General features: G+C 44.7%; 1 protein-coding gene across 5 annotated transcripts in view; it reads left to right on the plus strand.

The window, feature by feature from the left end:
• The window catches only part of SHANK3 (SH3 and multiple ankyrin repeat domains 3), a 669,097-nt gene that overhangs the window by 543,342 nt on the left and 106,611 nt on the right, over positions 1–19,144 (plus strand). For all 5 annotated transcript variants that reach the window (XM_082255276.1, XM_082255279.1, XM_082255275.1 and 2 more), the window contains exons 15-17: positions 2,263–2,338; positions 3,428–3,510; positions 12,432–12,556. In XM_082255276.1, coding sequence (XP_082111402.1) covers positions 2,263–2,338; positions 3,428–3,510; positions 12,432–12,556 — 284 coding nt within the window. The remainder of the gene's footprint in view (positions 1–2,262; positions 2,339–3,427; positions 3,511–12,431; positions 12,557–19,144) is intronic.

The raw sequence follows: 19,144 nt of genomic DNA on the forward strand, positions 1-19,144 counted from the left end.
ATCATAGATTGACAGGAGTTAGGACTGCAGGAGCGCGCATTGTGTTCAGCTGTCCAGTGAGACCACACGCTTCCTCAGCGATGTGCTCCACTCTACGGCCCATCTACAACCCGGAACGACACAGTACAGGCCGGCTGTACCTTCTGTCTTGACTGTGGTCTCTGCACCAGGAATGGCGTGCTTGATGTTTATTACCTGAGAGAGGACGTTCTATCACAGAAGAGCATTGATTTTATCTTTTACATGTGAATTGGCAATTGTCAACCCTGTCAGCCCTTTGATTAAATCATATTACACTTAGAGACGCTTTTCTGTCTTTTTGTATGTAGTGCATATGCACAGATTCTTCTCTAACACCTGCTAAGATTGTAGATCCAGAAAATGGAGATCTGGTAAGGCCTATGAAACGTTTTTGGGCATGGAGGTTCACCACTACTTCTACAAGTAAGGCTGTTCTCCCAACTGGATTGGTTTCTGGTTATTAAGCAGCCTAGGCTTTTAAATTATCATAATATCCCCTTTAGCACAGGCTAATTACTTGTAGATGGCAGTAATCAGAAAAGAGTGGTGATGCCCCAGGTATATCCACGGCATATACACCTCATATACATTCTTACAGCATGTGCCAGCCCAGTTCGTACACCTGTGCAAGTAACAATCAGAAAGAATCCGGATGGGCGCACTGAACGCTGAGTCCCATCTTTATTGAGAACAAAGAAATAAATGTAGAGGATTTTGCTTGTTGGTGGTTGCTATTGGTTCACTGTCTCTGCTAAGGACTCAGTGGCTTTCAAAATAGTCATTCCCTTTGGCAGCAATTCTTGTCCTGGTCTGAGCATCTGGTTGATCCTCTGTGATCTCCCCCGGGTCATTAACAGTTCCCTGTCCTGTTTGAAACTTTGCTTCTTCTGGTTCAGATTCAGCCAGTGATTCTTCTGGTTATTGCAGATAGCTCCTCGTTCTACCCCTCATTTGGACATCTATTTCAGAATTCCTAAATTCCTAATTCCTTTAATAGGCGATAAAGAAAATAAGATTTTTGCGCTTATTAGAAAATCTTTTACCTGAAGTCCATAGAAGGACACAGGTCCCAACTCTGTGTTTATTGGCCTTACATACTTACTGTTTGCTCACAAAACTGAAGCATGAGGACTAAAGGGGGGTTACACAGGACTGACTTTATCTTTCTGTTTGACACTGTCTAAACCTCCTGATAGCATCAGAATATTCTGTTTTAGAATTCCTAAACTCCTGTGTCATACAAAATAATTCAAGAAAAAAGATTTGTCAATATGTACAAAAATCTTATTTTTGCCAGAGCCATGAACCCTTTCTCTACAACTACACTTAATTATGGTTCTTACCCTAGCCTAAGCACAAGCCTTAACCCTAGCCCTTTCCTAGATATGACCCTAACCCTAGCTGTATCACATCCTAACAATGACTTTAACCCTAGTCTTATTCTATCCTATGTCCTAATCCTAGGCTTTTCCTATCCTAGCTGTGACTCTACCCATAGGTTTATCTTATCCTAGCTATGATTCTAGCCCTAATTCTAGATTTTCCTATCACAGCTATGACCATACCTTTAGTCTTATCCTATCTTAGCTATTATTCCCCCACTAATCCTAGTCTTATCCTACCCTAGCTGTGGCCCTAACCCTAGTCTTTTTTATCCCAACTTTGCCCCTAACCCTAGAGTGGGGGGAGGGATAGGTTTTGAGTTCTGTTGCTGTGACTCAATTCGGTAGACCTGTTTTTTAACTTTATGACACTTTTGTTGCTGTGTCTGTCCCCTCTGAGAAATGTCCCCGCAGTTTCTGCTCCTGCAACTCCTGTTGTGGAAACACTAACACTTTTCTACTCTGTACAAAGCCAGATGTTATAGCTAGAGTTGGGCTTCAATACCATATTTCTAGAAATGTGTTACTTATTACCAGTAGTTTAGTGATACTCATCTGCTCCTCACAATTTAACAGTTGCATGCCACATTTGCTTGTTAGCAGGGATGGCCAACATACATGTGAGAATTGCAGATAACCAGATTTAAGTAGGTGTTCTAAAAAATCAATATGGAGACTGTGGTCAATGCTGGACTTGCTATTGTTCCAAATACACTCTTGCACTGAAGAAGTAAAAATGTTCAGTTGGGTTCTAAAGTCTTTTAAGTGACCTGTCATGTGATAGCACCGTGATCATTTCTTAACAAGATAGTTCTCCTGTGAGTTTTTCATACATAGCAGACACTGATCTATCTTTCAGAAACCCGTGAAGATCGGACAAAGCGTCTATTCAGGCACTACACGGTTGGCTCATATGATTCTTTCACTTCCCACAGGTAATATATTGATTCCATTAGTCAGCCCATGCATATATAAAAAATGTATGGTAAATAGAAGTAACCAATGAAGAATGTAACATCTTCATATTGTACATAAGTAGTTAATAGTAGAAAACTAAACTATCTGTGTTTTTCTGCAATTACAGAACACCAAATATAACAAACAAAAGACAGATTAGGTCCTGTAATATTTGTCATACTCATGTCCTTTAATCTATGTGAGAGCATTTAGCTGTGTGTATGTGAGTTTTTGCATATAAGGCGCACTTTGTAGCAATTGGTGCAGACTTCAGTAGGGAATACACTCTATTGGGCATATCCTTGCTAATGTCATGGTGGATTTATTATTTGAAGTAAATGTGGGACAGAATGGATTTTTAACATGGTAAGGAGGGATACTACTATAACCGTAAGAGAGCTATTATTAGTTTGCACTGCTGCTTGCAGCTATATGGCCTTGGGTTAAATTCAACTTGAGTACCAAATGCAACAGAGCTAGTGCTTTAATTTCTGTGCTTGTTAGTGTGGTTATAGACCTAATTAACATACCTGATACATAACTGTAAGCACAATTCAGTACCTGCCACCTAAAAGACACCTGTCGTGAGAAAAATCCATGGGCTGCGGTTGCTGACCTCCTTCTGAAAAGGCTAATTGCCTAGCTGCCTCTGATTCTATACTGACCTGAAAGAAGAATGCCACAAGTAAAGTCAGGGCTCCTGATCTACACAACTATTCTGGGTTAGTGACCCAAAAATTATTGAAGCTAGAAGATCAGCATTACATGCAAATGCACATACCACACTGGTACCGGCTATATAACTGTTTAGTGTATGTTACCCACAGATTTTAAATACATCTATGGTAGAGGTACAGACTGCTGAATAAACTGGGTTTTTACCAAAAAGTGAGTTTAGGAATCAATGTATTGAGTTAACATTTGAGACTATACTTCAGCCTGGCAGAGAGTTTTTGAAATATAGTGCTTGAATCTAAGTGGATGATTATGCACATTATTTACCAGCCAAACCAGTTAATTTGAGCAGTGGCAGAATGTACAGTCACCTCTTTTGCTCATTTTTGCAGTGATTATGTCATCCAGGAGAAAGTTGCCCGGTTACAGAAGAGAGAATTGGAAGGATTTGGCTTTGTGTTACGTGGAGCAAAAGGTACTTCTGCCAACCTACTATTTTACTTGTTTGTTATCTTATATTTAATGCTGTCATAGTGCTTATAGATCAGCTTTTCTCAACCTTTTTAACATGAAGGAACCCTTGAAGTAACACTAAAGTCTCATGGAACTCCTACTAATAATTATTACAGTGGATATAGAAAAGAATCACCTCACTTTAAAATAATCAAATTGTGCTACTTAGCAGCCTGGAATGAAGACATACACAGATTTTGTTTTATCCAGCTGTATTTACTGTAACTTATAACATCCAAGTGAAAGATATAACACCAACATGTCAGAAATAAAAATTCAAAAATTCAAAAAGAGAATTAACTAAGTTGGAAAAAGGATCACCCTCTTGTGTCAGTATTTTGTTTAACCACCTTTTGCTTTAATTACAGCTTTTAGTCTGTTGGGATATGACTCTATATAACTTTGCACATCTAGACTTTGCAATCTTTGCCCATTCTTTTTGCAGAACTGCTCAAGTTCATTTAAATTTGATAGTGACCATTTGTGGACTGCAGTCTTCAAGTTATTTCACAGATTTTCAATGGGGTTTAACCCTTTTGTTGCCAGGCCCTGTGCTTCACTTTTTTCCAAAAGCAGAGAGTTTATTGTGTAACAAGGACAAAATTTTACAAACAGTAGTGCAGTCATGAGTACAATGAAACAGTGCATACATTGCTGACATAGAGGGGAAACAAGTAGATAACAATCACAGAGGGGGAGAAGTACCGATGACGGTGCCAGTAGAAGGGTATGCGTGCAATAGCAGTAACAATGGAGCCACTAGGTACAAGTAGCCGGATTCTGAATCCATCTGTCCCAGATTTTATTGTATTTCGTGGGGCAACCCCGATTTTTATACATGATACAATGATATGGCAAAATGGAATTGACCTCTTTCAACCATTGTGGGAAACCCGGGGGGTTCTCCCTCATCCATTACCTGGCCACCAACTTCCTAGCTACAAAGAGGGAGTGCTGCAGGAAGACTTTCGTAGGCTTATCCATAGCATCCTCTGGGTAGATACCCAACAAGCATTGTCTAGGGTCTAGCTGAAGTGGGGAGCCCATGGTATCATGCAGGAAGGTCACGACTTGCTACCAATAGGCCTGAATTTGGGGGCAAAGCCAGAGGAGGTGGTGGAACGTACCCAGGGCGGAATGACACATAGAGCAGTCCTGGGAAAGATTAGGTCGGTATCTTGCCAGCCTGGCTGGAGTAAGGTAGGCACGGTGGACTATGAATAACTGAGTTAGCCTATCAGAAAGTTTAGGAGACACCTGCTGGCACGTCTCCAGCGCATCGCTCTAGTCCTCATCCTCAATGTCGCCTACCTCCGACTCCCAGCCAGCCTTCAGGGCATACGCTATAGAGGTGGAGGAGGGCGAGTGCAGCTCTGAGTACAGGATAGAGATCAAATGGCTAGGCTCACTGCACCTAATTATCTCGAGGACCGGGAGGGACTCCAAAGGGGGCATGTCAGGCTGCACCTGTGCCTGGAAGGCATGTCTAATTTGGTAGTAGCGGAATAGCATGCGCTCCGGTAGCTGACAGGAAACTCTCAAGTCATCAAAGGTGCGGAGGGTGGATCCCGTCACTATGTGGGAGAGATAATATATCCCCTCGCCCCCCCACAACTCAGGGTCCGGCACCGTATGGAATTCCAGGAGGGTCCCGTTATGCCATAGGGGCGTGAGGGCATGGAGCGGGGGGTAACTTAGTTTGGCCATCACGATCGCCCAAACACGGCTGTAGTGATGGAGCATAGAGGACGTGTCCCCCCCACCACCGCACCACCCCCACCCCTCAGGATGACGGATAGGGGGTCGCCCGTCGCCTGAGACCCCCGGGGGCAGAGCAGCAAAAGGAAACGGGTTCTGTCTATTTTATCGAGGTGGAAAAATTGGGACAATTTGGCGGCTAGGTAGTAGGAATTAAAGTCCGGCAACGCCACGCCTCCGAGGTTGGTGGGGTTCTGCAATTTACGCCAGGAGAGCTTGTGCCGGCTGTTGCCCCACACAAACGTCTTCAGGAGAGAATCCATTTGTTTAAAATATTTTAACGGGAGGTAGATCGGGGAGTGCCAGAGGACATACAAAATCTTTGGCAGTAGTACCATTTTGATTAAGTTTACCCTGCCCATTACACCCAGTGGCAATCTGGACCAAATCTGAGTCTTGGCCTTAATTAGGGGGTATAGGGGCTGGATATTGTCCCGGATATAGTCCCGGGGCGTGTCGTGACCCGAACCCCGAGATATTTAAAACTGTCTACACGCTGCAGGGGTCCCGTCGCGGGGGGCCCACACGGAGGCCGTGTATGTCCGGGTGGGCCCTGATGGCGATAGCCAGTGGCTCCGCCACCAGGGCATACAGCAGGGGAGAGAGTGGGCACCCCTGCCTGGTCCCCCTAGTGAGTGGAAACCCCGCGGAGGGCCATCCATTAGCCAACACCCTGGCAGTCGGGGCAGTAAACAGGAGCCTGACCCACTTGATAAAGTTGGGTCCGAAACCAAACCTCCGGAGACACTCCCACAGAAACCCCCACTCAACGGAGTCAAAGGCCTTTGCCGTGTCCAGAGTCACCACTACTCTCTCCCCGCAGTTCTCATGTGTGGCCTGGAGGTTCATAAAGAGCCTGCGGAGATTAAAGGATGTATTCCTACCAGGCATAAATCCTGCCTGATCCTCGTGAACAAGCGATAAGATCACCTTGTTCAGGCGGATGGACAGGATCTTAGCAAGTATCTTTATGTCCACCTGCAAGAGAGAGATAGGGCGATAAGATTCCGGGCACTGAGGGTCCTTTCCTGGTTTAGGGATTTACACGATCATAGCCTCCCTCATGGTGGGGGGCAGGGTGAATTCCTCAAACATGTGAGTGAACAGTTGTAGCAATTTAGGGACAAGAATTTCCGAATAGTGGGCATAAAATTCTATGGGAAGACCGTCAGTACCCGGGGATTTCGACCTGGGAAACCTGGACATAGCCTCAGCAACCTCCTCCTCCGTGAGGGTGGCCTCCAAAAGCAGGACCTGTTCCTCCGTCAGCGAGGGGAATTCCACCGTGTCCAGGAACACATGCATTGTTGCATCGTCCGCGGGGGCTCTGGAAGAGTACAATTGGCTGAAGAAGAGACGGAACCGCTCTGTCACCTCCTCCAAGTCAGTAACAGGAGTGCCCGAGTTGGAGCGCAGGGTGATCACCACGGGGGGCCTGTCCTCACAGTGTACCAGATAGGCAAGCAATCGTCCCGCCCGCTCACCCTGCTCAAAGATCCTCTGCTTTTGAAATAGAAACTTTGACCTGGCACGTTCATATTCTATCTGGGAGATCGCCCGCGACAGAAGCCCCAATCTGGAGGCATTCGCCTGCGAGGGGTCCGCCAGATACGCATCCTCAGCACTCCGCAGCTCATCCACCGCACGGGAGCATGCCGCCGCCGGTATGTTAGGGAATTGGGACATGTAAGTAAGACCAGCCGCTATGATCGTCATAGAGAAAGGGGGAGGGACATAAAAGGCTAAAAGCAAGAAGGGCTCTCCATAAATCAGTACCCGCAAAAAAATAAACCTGCCCTGTGGGTCCGTCTGGGAGCCCCGGAGCTGGAAGTGCACCGTCTTGGCCACTAAAATTGCCACACCCCTGGAGTGTACGCAGAGTGGTATGACCAACCAATCCAGGGTCTACGCAGGGAAAGGTGCATCTGGCCGTCCAAGTGAGTCTCCAAAAGGACAAGGATGTCTACCCTTTGAGTTTTAAGGAAGGCAAACACGGCTGAACGTTTAAGTTTGTCGCGGATGCCCCGGACATTCCAGGTCATCAACTTCAAGGCGGCCATCTAAACTGATACAGAAAATCGAGGCACCGTAGCTCCAGGGTCCCAAACCCCCCCACACAGCACACCAATCCCAGGAGACACATACCTGACAGTACTGACATAAAAGTAGCAGCAATAGGAACACTACACCATTTCGGTACATCAAGCAATGGAAAACGTAATGAGAAATTAGGCATATAACCCCAACATGTGCGGGCATAAAGTCCCTGAAAAACCCAAAACAAAAACAAAGGTCCCCAATGGACTTGGGTGCTGAAGGGAAGGAAACAGTCGGGCCCGCAATTCGCATCGCCGGGCTCCACAGGGGAGGTCCCAGAGAGGCGGGCCGCCAGCTCCGAGAAAACAGGGTGAAGGAGTAGGGAGAAAAGGGGGAAAAGTAACTCCATGGGGACCAGGCACCCAAGCCAGTTGGGTGCAGGGGGCGAAAAACCGCTGGGCGGCAGGACGGGCTGTGGACGCAGCCCAGGTAGTGGAGAAGACAGCAAGATACCCGGCGTCCTCCGCCGGACCCGAGACAAATTGAGTCCCCTGGTGAAAGGAAGTTGAGCATGAAACAAGAAAGGAAGGCCGTCCAAGTTAGGGAAAAAATAGCAGCTTCCCTCTGTATCCCAGGAGTCCCGTAGCTCAGGAGTGTCCACAGTCCGGATGGTCTGGTACAGAGGGGGTAGGCAAGGATGGTGAAGGTGATCCGGTCAAGGGTGACCTCCAACAGAGGGCTTCAGCAAAAAAGGAGACAATCCAGGGCAAAACATAGGGAAACATCAACCAGGCGGGAAGGCGACTCCCGGTCGCTAAGCGCGGGCCTCCAGGCGTTCCAACCAGGAGATGACCGCCTCAGGATCTTCAAAAAAATGCACGCGGTCCTCACCTTCCACCCGGAGACGAGCAGGGTACATCATGGCATATTTGATGTGTTTTATCCGTAGCCTCTTCTTGGCCTCCAGGAATCCCTTGCGGCGTCGCTGCACCTCTGCCGAGAAGTCCGGAAACACCGCCACTCTCCCGTTGTCCAGGGGAATATTGCCTTTCAGCCTCGCCAAACGCAAGATGGCGTCCCTGTCGCGGTAGTTGAGGAGTTTCGCTATAAATGTGCGCGGTGGGGCCCCCGGGGGCGGCGGGCGACCCGCCAGTCGGAGCACCCGCTCCACCACGAATGTGGGTGACAGGGACTCCCTGCCATAGGTCTGGATGAGCAGCCGCTCCAGGTAGGCGGCAGGGTCAGGTCCCTCCACACCCTCCGGCAGGCCAACGAATCTCAGGTTACAGCGGCACAGCCTGTTCTCCAAATCGTCCTGTTTCTGTAAAATCTGTGCAACCTGCTGCTGGAGATGGTCAGCAGAGTGCTGGAGGGGGGGAGGGCATCCTCCACATTGCCAAGTCTGGTTTCAGCCTCTGACACCCTGTCCCTCAGCTGCCGCATGTCCTGTCTGATGAGGGAGATATCGACTTTCACCTCATCAATCTTGCTGGTGAGAGTCGCCTGGCATGCCGAGATCGCCTCCAGGACCACCGTGTTATCTGCTCCCGCCGCCGCTCCAGAGCCTGCAGGGCGCTCTGCGCCATCTTGAGGGGAAGCTTCCTTGTCCTGGCGGCGGAACTTGTCCAGTTTTGCGGCCGCCTCGGACGTCTTTTTCGGCGGGAACATGACTGCAGAGGAGCGGGGCTTCCCAGCAAGCAGCGGTGCCTTAGTAGCCGACTCGGGGGGACAGGATTTACTGGTGAGGATGAAAGTCCGGCGGAGCTCCAGCTACACGCGTCCTATCGCATGCCGATCCAGGCCACGCCCCTCGTGCTTCACTTGTTAACATAGCTGGTCAGGCCACTTTTTTTTTTCTCTTACAGCTTTCAGAGTTTGTTAAAGATCCCCCAAACCATATATTTTCTGAAAGCACATGATCAGTAGATTACAAATAAGGTGCTACTGATTTTTAGGGCACAATGATATTTGCACAAATGTTTATCAAACAATTTTTTTGCTAAAAATACCTGTATTGGGATAATAAATAACCACTATTTGTAAATTTAGATTGCGCCTTTTTGCGAAATGGTGAAAACCAAACATACGCAAGAATGGAAATATCCAAATTTCTCTAAAAATCTTGGGGTTTTCATTATTCCTTTACAGTGTTCAGAGTTTGTTTAAGACCCCTCCCAAACCATATATTTTTTGAACTCACCTGACCTGCAGAATAAAAATGAAAGGTGCTACTGATTTAAACGCCCTGCAACATTTGCGCAAATGTTTATCAAAACTATATATTTGCTAAAAGATTCTCCAAAATCATTTTTAGCAGATATAAACACATCAAATATTACAAAATTCCTGCTAAATTCCTACAAAATATAAAAGCCTAACCTGTATTGAGTTAATAAATAGCAGATATTTGTTATTTTTAAATTACCCCCCTTTTACAAAATGGTAAAAAATGGAACGTACGAAAAAATTTAAATAACCACATTTCTAAAAAAAGTCTGAAGGTTTTCATTGTTCCCTTGCAGCTTTCAGTGTTTGTTAAAGACCCCCCCCCCCCCCCCCCCAGCAAGCATAGCATAGGAAAGCATAGGACCAGTAGAATAAAAGAAAGGTGCTACTGATTTAAAGGCCCCGCAATATTTGTGCAAATGTTTACCAAAGCAATTCTTTCGCTAAAAATACACTCAAATCATTGTTATCAGATACAAACACAGCACATTTTACAAAATTCCAGCTAAATTTAAAAGCTTAGCCTGTATTGAGTTAATAAATAAAAAAAAATTTACACCTTTTTGCGAAATGGTGAAAACTGAACGTACACAAAACTATAAAGAACCAAATTTCACAAAAAATCTGAAGGTTTTCATTTTCCATTTTTCAGCTTTCAGAGTTTTTAAAAGACCTCCCAAACTATACGTTATCTGAAAGCAAAGGGCCAGTAGTATAAATATAAGGTGCTACTGATTTTTAAGGCCCAACAATATTTGCGCAAGTGTTTACCAAAACAATATTTCCGCTAAAAATGCACTAAAATCATTATTTGCAGATACAAACACAGCAAATTTTGCAAAATTCCTGCTAAGTTCCTTCTAAAAATTAAAAACTAAACCTGTATTGATTTAATAAATAACAAATAATTATACGTTTTAAATTGCGCCTTTTTGAGAAATAGTGAAAATCAGACGTATGCAAAAATTTCTCTAAAAAGCTGGAGGTTTTCCTTTTTCACTTACAGCTTTCAGAGTTTGTAAAAGACACTCCAAGACATATATTTTCTGAAAGCACATGGCCAGTAGAATAAAAGAAGGTGCTACTGATTTTTGAGGCACCGCAATATTTGTGCAGATGTTTTTATCAAACCAATATTTTCGCTAAAAAAACATTAATATCAGTAATAGTGGTTTCATACATGGCAAAATGTACAAAATTCCTTCTAAATTCCTACTAAATATAAACGTTAAAACTATTGATTTAGTAAATAACAAATATTTGTACATTATAAATTGCACCTTTTTGTGAAATGGTGAAAACTGAAGGTACGCAAAGCCATAATTAAAAACAATTTATTCAAAAAATCCAGAGGTTGCAATTTTTCACTTACAGTTTTCAGAATTTGAAAAGACCCCTCAAACTAGACATTATCTAAAAGCACATGACCTGTAGAATAAAAAGAGTGCTATTGATTTTTTGGGCCCCACAATAATTGAGCAAATGTTCATCATATCACTATTTTCACTAAAAATACACTAAAATCTTTAATAATGCAAATAAACACAAAATAACTTACAACATTCCTGCTAAATTGCTACTAAAGCATCATTCACATGTGGCATACTAAAGTGTACGCCCATAGAGGGTCATGTTTACCCGGATCCACCTCTGTTAATGCTGTTCCGCATTCAGCTCTGGCTTCTTGCTGTTCTTATTGCTGCTTCATTGTTGGAATAAACTGTATTTTATCTGACTTCTGGGTACTTATGTTAATGGGCTCTGGACTTCCAATCATCACTATCATTAGCCCCACACATATGGGCCATGGACAGTTTACATTCTGGTGCATTATAGCATGAGCGCTTTGCAGTGGTTTGGTTGTTAATAATAGTCTTCACTGCACTCCTAGGCATTGATAAAGACATTAATATTTTTTTTGTTATCCATCTCTTGACTTGTGCCTGTCCACAACTTTATCCTGGAGATCACTTGACAATGGCTTGCCACCTATAGTTGATTGTTTGCTTCAGTTGCACTACTGAGGACTGAAATGCTCCAGGAAAGCTATATTCATGCCGAGCTAATCAATATGACTACAACTGATCACAGTTGAAAGTCAGATGGCTTTCTGTGCCATTGTGAAGGTGATTAGCTACACCTGCGTTTTCAAGTCATTTTGAGGAGGGGGGTGATTCTTTTTCCAACTTCATGATTTTGTTTTTGCATTTTTTTTTTCTGACGTGTTGGTGTTATATCTTTCAATTGAATGTTTTAAGTTGCAATGAGTAAATACAGCTGGATAAAACCGAAACTGTGTCTGTCTTCATTTCAGGCTGCAAAGCAACAAAATTTGATTATTTTAAAGGGGGGTGATTCTGTTCTATACTAACTGTATATATACATAGTACATTGGCATGATGTTTATTGGGAAAATGCTCCTTACATTTGTGGTCTTTGGAAAGAATCCTGCTATTACAGATAGCTAAAAAGATCATTGTTTTCAATGGTTACTTATCTGAGAGGCAGACATTTCTCACTGCTCTGGTAACCCTAAGCAACCTCTGAAGGAACTTATGGTTCCATTGAACCATGGTTGAGAAAGGCTGTTATTATTTCCTAGAAAGCCTTAATCACAAGTTGATGCTAGAGAGTAACACTTGCTTATAACAGATTTACAGGACCGAAGATGCTATTAGAATGCTATTGTGAGTTAGTTTGAATTCTCTTTAATAGCTTTGCATATATATGGGTGTGTATGTGTATATGTCATCACTGCCTTGCACATTCAACACAAACATAATGCAATCCTATGAAAGTGTCATTAAATATAACGGAGTCACGCTGCTAATATAAAGCTAATCAATATGACTCTTCTTACAGCAGAGACACCAATTGAGGAGTTCACACCTACCCCAGCTTTCCCTGCTCTGCAGTATCTGGAGTCTGTGGATGTGGATGGTGTGGCATGGAGAGCAGGCCTTAGGACAGGTGACTTCTTAATTGAGGTGTGTGTAATCAGCAAAGATTTATAATACTGCATTACTGCTTTTAATCATAAAGTATGTCTACCTATATCCTCCATATGACAGTTATGCGTTTCTTCTTTATCTTACATTTCTGAAAATTTAAATTACATTTTAAATAATCAACAAGTAAACTAATAAAGTGGTTGTGAAGTGTGGAAGAAAAAAAACTATTCACCTGAAAGTTAATGTCATACTGTTCTAGTATACATCGCATACTAGGACATTATGCAAAACTTCTCTTAAAACAAAGTCCTCCAGCTGTGTGGTGTCACTGCTGATAGGGCTTCTATCTTTATCCAGTCTTCCTTCCAAGTTCACAGGCCCAGGCCATATGAATGGGTGAGCCGCGATGACATCACTCGGGTGCATGCGCATGGGAGCCAAGATTGCGGGACAGAGCTCTGAAGGGATGGCATACTCAGTATGCTGTCCCTTCAGAGAGCCGTGTGCATGTGCATGAGATGTCACCGTCTTCAGAAATAGTGAACATCTCCTAAACAGTTGTTGTTCTGAAGTGTCAAATAATGCTTTACGATTAGGCCTTATCTTTATAGTCATTCTTGCCCCTTTTCAGTCTGACTTTAGAAGTGAAAGATCCACTCTGTTAGACATCCTTATATCCACTCTTGATTAATTAACCAATTTCCACCCCCACCCTTATACAAGTATAAATTTAGTGCACCCTTAAGGGGAAGCACATTGCGGGGTTAGCACATTGCCGGGCATCTTTCCTAAGGTTTCTTTCTCTAAGTGATTTTTTTCTACAAGTGATATGCACTTCAAACTCTGCACTTCAGCGATTGCACAAGGCGAGCAAACATCAACAAGCACCAAACTGGCTGTAGGTGACCTTGTCTCTCTATTCAGCTCTTTGCACACTCTGTAACATGCACTCCTTACAAATCCTGCTGACAGTTGTGTCATCTCTTCTCAAACTCACTCACCTTCACCCCTCTTCTCCACCCAACTGCTTATATATATCACCCCATCTTCTGTCTTCTCCCTATTACTGCTCCTACCAACTATTGCTAATCTTACATCTACACACTGAGAACAGGTCAAGGACTCTGGGGCATGTCCCTTCATATAAATCGCACTCCCACATTCTCTCCCTCACCCTTCTCCTTCTCCTTGCCTCTGGTGACATATCCCCAAACCCAGGGCCTCCATTTGGCTTTTCAACACTCTCCCACCGCCCTACACCCTCTGCCAACAGCAGCAACTCACAGAACCTAGTCTCCATTCCTCTTCTTCCCAATACCAGCCTCCTCTTCTCCTGCGCCCTTTGGAACGCCCGCTCCATCTGTAACAAAATCACCTCCCTTCACGACCTCTTCATCACAAATTCCTTTAACCTACTCGCCATCACTGAAACCTGGCTACATAATTCCGATACTACTTCTCCTGCTTCCCTCTCCCATGGCGGCCTCCTCTGTACTCACTCTCCTAGACCAGGTGGACGGAAGGGAGGTGGAGTTGGAATCCTTCTAGCCCCATACAGCACCTATCAGGTACTTCACCTACCTCCCTCTCTGACATTCTCCTCTTTTGAGGTGCATTGCATTCATTTATTTTCTCCTGTTTCTTTAAAAATCGCTGTCATCTACCGGCCCCCTGGACCAGTATCCACATTCCTTGATGACTTTTCTGCCTGGCTACCCTACTTTCTCTGTTCTGATATCCCCACAATCATTCTTGGTGACTTTAACATCCTAGTTAATGCCAATACTACTACTGCTTCTAAACTTCTCAGCCTAACCTCTTGACCTGAAGCAATGGATACAGTCTCCTACACACTCCACTGGCAACACCCTTGACCTTGTCTTCTCCTGTCTTTGCACTCCCTGCAACCTCTCCAACAAACCTCTCCCACTCTCTGATCACCACCTTATTAGTTTCGCACTCTCCCTGTCTTCCACCTCCTCTCCCTCCAATCGCCTAACAGTTACCTGTAGAAACCTTCGCCACTTCAACCCTTCTATGCTCTTCTCTGCCACTGACCATCTATATGACAAAATATCACCCTTGTCATGCCCCAACCTTTTCATTTCCATCTATAACAGCTCGCTGTCATCCTCTCTAGACAAGCTCGCTCTCCTCACTACACACAGAATTCGGCCCCGACCCCTACAACCCTGGCAAACAGACAACACCCGAAGCCTCAAAAAATGTAGCCGCGCTCTTGAGCGCCTGTGGCGTAAGACTAAGTCCCTGGATGACTTCAACAAATATAAATCTGCCCTTCTAAAATATTATTCCTGCCTCCTCACTGCCAAGCAAACCTATTTTACAACGCTCATCCAAACATTCTCTTCTAGTCCCCGTCTTCTCTTTTCTACCTTTAACTCTCTACTCTGTCCTCCACCAACTCCACCCTCTAACTCGCTCACTGCCCAGGAGATCGCCAATCACTTCAAAAATAAGATAGATACAATTCGCGAGGAGATCTCCAATGTGCAGAAACCTCCCCCACTTACCAACCCATATCCACAGGTGCAATCATTACTTCCCTCGTTCCACCCTACTAGTATTAACGAGGTTGCTGTACTTTTATCCAACACTCATCTAACCACCTGCCCCCGGGATCCTGCTCCCTCGCACATGCTACGCTTACTCTCTGACTCTATTCTGCGCTCTATAACTCACATCTTCAACCTCTCCCTCTCTTCTGGCATCTTCCCTAATTCTCTAAAGCACACGCTAGTCACTCCCATCCTTAAAAAACCCTCACTGGCCCCACCAACTTTCACAATCTACGCCCCATCTCCTTACTCCCCTTTTTCCTCCAAACTCCTTGAACGATTGGTCTACAACCAACTGATTGACCATCTGACTAAGAACAATCTTCTTGATCCCCTTCAGTCTGGATTTCACCCTCAACATTCCACTGAAACTGCTCTCCTTAAACTCACAAATGACCTACTAACAGCTAACACTAATGGACACTATTCTGTACTACTCCTCCTGGACCTCTCTGCTACCTTTGACACAGTAGACCACCCCCTCCTCCTCAAAAAACTCCACTCCTTTGGCCTCCGTGACCGTACTCTTCACTGGTTCTCATCCTACCAATCCCAACGCACCTTCAGTGCTACTTACAACTCTACTACCTCCTCTCCTCTTCCTTTCTCTGTCGGGGTCCCCCAAGGTTCTGTCCTTGGACCACTCCTTTTCTCAATCTACACCTCCTCCCTGGGTCAGCTGATTGCCTCCCATGGCTTTCAATATCATCTCTACTCTGATGACACCCAAATCTATCTATCCACCCCTCAGCTCACTCCTTCAGTCTCCTCACGCATCACCAGCTTACTAACAGACATATCAGCCTGGATGTCACGTCACTTCCTCAAACTCAACCTGTCCAAAACCGAGCTCATGGTATTTCCTCCGCACGGTCCTCTTTCCCTGACTTCTCTGTCAACATCAACGGCACAACTAGCAACCCGTCCACCCATGCCAAGGTCCTAGGTATAATCCTGGACTCTGAACTATCCTTTCAGCCACACATCTAGTCACTGTCCAAAGCTTGCCGCCTCAACCTCCGCAACATCTCCAAGATACGTCCCTTCCTAACCAATGATGCCACAAAGCTTCTAATCCACTCCCTGGTCATCTCTCGTCTCGATTACTGCAACTCCATTCTCATTGGCTTACCTTTAAAAAGACTATCCCCCCTTCAGTCCATCATGAACGCTGCTGCCAGGCTAATCCACCTTGCAAACCGCTCTGTGTCTGCTATACCTCTTTGCCAATCCCTCCTTTGGCTGCCACTCAACCAACGAATTCAATTCAAGCTACTAACCATAACCTATAAAGCCATCCATAACTTGGCACCCAGCTACATCACTAATATGGTCTCAAAATACCAACCAACTCGTTCTCTTCGTTCCTCCCAGGACCTCCTGCTCTCTAGCTCCCATGTAACCACTTTCCATGCTCGCCTCCAGGACTTCTCCCGAGCTTCTCCCATCCTCTGGAATGCTCTACCCCCATCTGTCCGACTATCTCCAACTTTGACTACTTTCAGACGATCCCTGAAAACACATCTCTTCAGAGAAACCTATCTGGCAACCACCTAACAACTGTGCTCTTATTTTCTCTATCAGCCCATCCCCCACAGTTATTACCTCTTGTATCTCTTGACCGTCCCTCTTAGATTGTAAGCTCTAACAAGCAGGGTCCTCTGATTCCTACTGTATTAAAGTGTATTGTATTTGTACTGTCTACCCTCAAGTTGTAAAGCGCTGCGTAAACTGTCAAAACAATTAGGGCAGGGCTTCCCAAACTTTTTTGGGCCGAGACCCACTTCTGAATACAGTTATTTTTCAGGACCCACTTGCTTGTAATTGAATATTGTAAAGCGCTACGGAATTTGTTGGCGCTATATAAATGCAAATTTTAATAATAATAATAATGCATATTTTTAAAGGGAGGAGGATGTTAAATTAAAAATATCAATTTACTACTTCGCAATTTATTTTTGAATACATTTAATATTTAAATAAATATAAGACTATATGGCACTCACCCTCCTTCCTCTCCCAGTGGTCCATAGTGAAGGTGAAGCCCCTGTTTGCCCTCTCCAGGGCCAAGCACACCTCACCCAGAGTCTCCATGATGAGGAGCTCTATGCTGGTGCCCTAGCTCTTCTCCTTCAGATCCTCTACTGGGGACACAGAAGCTGCCATGAACTCCTGACACCGCCAGGCCACTTGGTCCTCCTATGACACTGAGGCTGCCATCTCTGCTTGCTATAGCTGAAAGAATCCCGCCGCCAGTCTAGCCACCACAGCTGCTGCCAGCAGGACCGAGGAGCTGGCTCTGCACCCCATGAACATACCCTACATAACAGCCAACATACGTACTCACTGATGCAAGTATCCTCCTCGTGGGAAATGCAGACCAGCCTCCATAAACTGCATGGGCGGGGTCCTGAATCCATCGCGATTTGACTGTTCTGGCTCTCTGTAATTTGCATGGACTCGCACAGCACAATTTAAGCAGGCCCGCTCTCAGTGATTTCCAGCTCATCGCGACCCACTCAAATGCAGCTCGCGACCCACCAGTGGGTCCCAACCCACAGTTTGGGTACTCCTGAATTAGGGTATGTGTTGTGTTTTTTTTGCAGTAGAATTCAAAAAAGCATATGTTTTCCCAAAAAAAAAAAAAATACGTTTGAAAAACTACTGCGCAAATACCATGTGACATAAAAAAATTGCAAAACCCACCAATTTATTCTCTAGGACCTCTGCTTTAAAAAATACACCGTTGAAAAAAAGGAAGACTTTTTATTCAGAGTATAGCATCAAGTTAATTAACCACATAATGACCGCCCACCGCAGATATACTGCGGCAGACAGCCGCTGCTGGGCAAAGAGACGTAGGGGTTCAGCCGCCTGTGGGGGGCGAGCACACGCCACCGTCGGCGCACTCCCGCCCCCGCTCGTTCCCTGGGGAGCTAGCGCAAGTGACCGGCTCCGATGGCCGCCGGTCACTCACAATCTCCTGCTGCAGAGGGAGAAACACAGCCGTCTGTCATTCTCCCTTAGATCATCACAGAGGCTATGCGATCCTGCTATGTAGGATCGTATATCTCTGTGATGAGCTAACAAACCATGCCCTCTGACAGTTAGAATCACGCCCCTAGGGTCACACTTAACCCCTTGATCACCAATAAAGTTAACCCCTTCCCTGCCAGTGTTATTTTGACAGTAACAGTGCATATTTATAGCACTGATCACTGTAGTAATGTCACTGGTACTCCCAAAAGTGTCAAAAATGTCAGTCAGGGGTCCAATCTGTCCGCCGCAATGTTGCAGTCCCGCAAAAAATCGCAGATCGCCGCCATTACTAGTAAAAAAAAAAAAAAAAACAATAAAAATGTCATAAATCTTTCCCGTAGTTAGTAAACGCAATAACTTTTGTGCAAACCAATCAAAATACGCTTATTGTGATTTTTTTTACCAAAAATATGCAGCAGAAAACAAATTGGCATAAAATGTTAACAAATTTCGATTTTTACATTTTTTTTGAGAATTTCATATAAAAAAATGTGAAAAATATTGTTATTTTTTCAAAATTGTCGCTCTTTTTTTGTTTATAGCGCAAAAAATAAAAATTGTACAGGTGATCAAATACCACCAAAAGAAAGCTCTGTTTGTGGGAAAAAAAGGACATCAATTTTGTTTGGGTACAGCATTGCACGACCGCGCAATTGTCCATTAAAATCACGCAGTCCCGAATCGCAAAATAGGGCCTGGTCTTTGAGCAGCCAAATCTTTGGGGCTAAAGTGGTTAAACTCCTGGGATATTGATCTAGTCAGTTAGGTATCAGAGGGGGTTGGTAATCAGTTTCAGCTGCTTTGGTGTTGATAAAATTACCAGGTGCACCAGATGGGCAACAATGAGAAAACCTGCAAAACAGGAATGGTTTTACATGTGTAGGCCACATACATTTTTTTCCCTACTCATCTTTTCTGACTTTTTTTCACTAATTTTGCATTTGGCTAGGATCAGTGGCACTACTGGTAGCATGAGGCGATACCTGAACCCTATAGAGGTTGCACA

This window comes from Pelophylax lessonae (assembly GCF_965119305.1).
Source record: "Pelophylax lessonae genome assembly, chromosome: 4".
Lineage (NCBI taxonomy): Eukaryota > Metazoa > Chordata > Amphibia > Anura > Ranidae > Pelophylax > Pelophylax lessonae.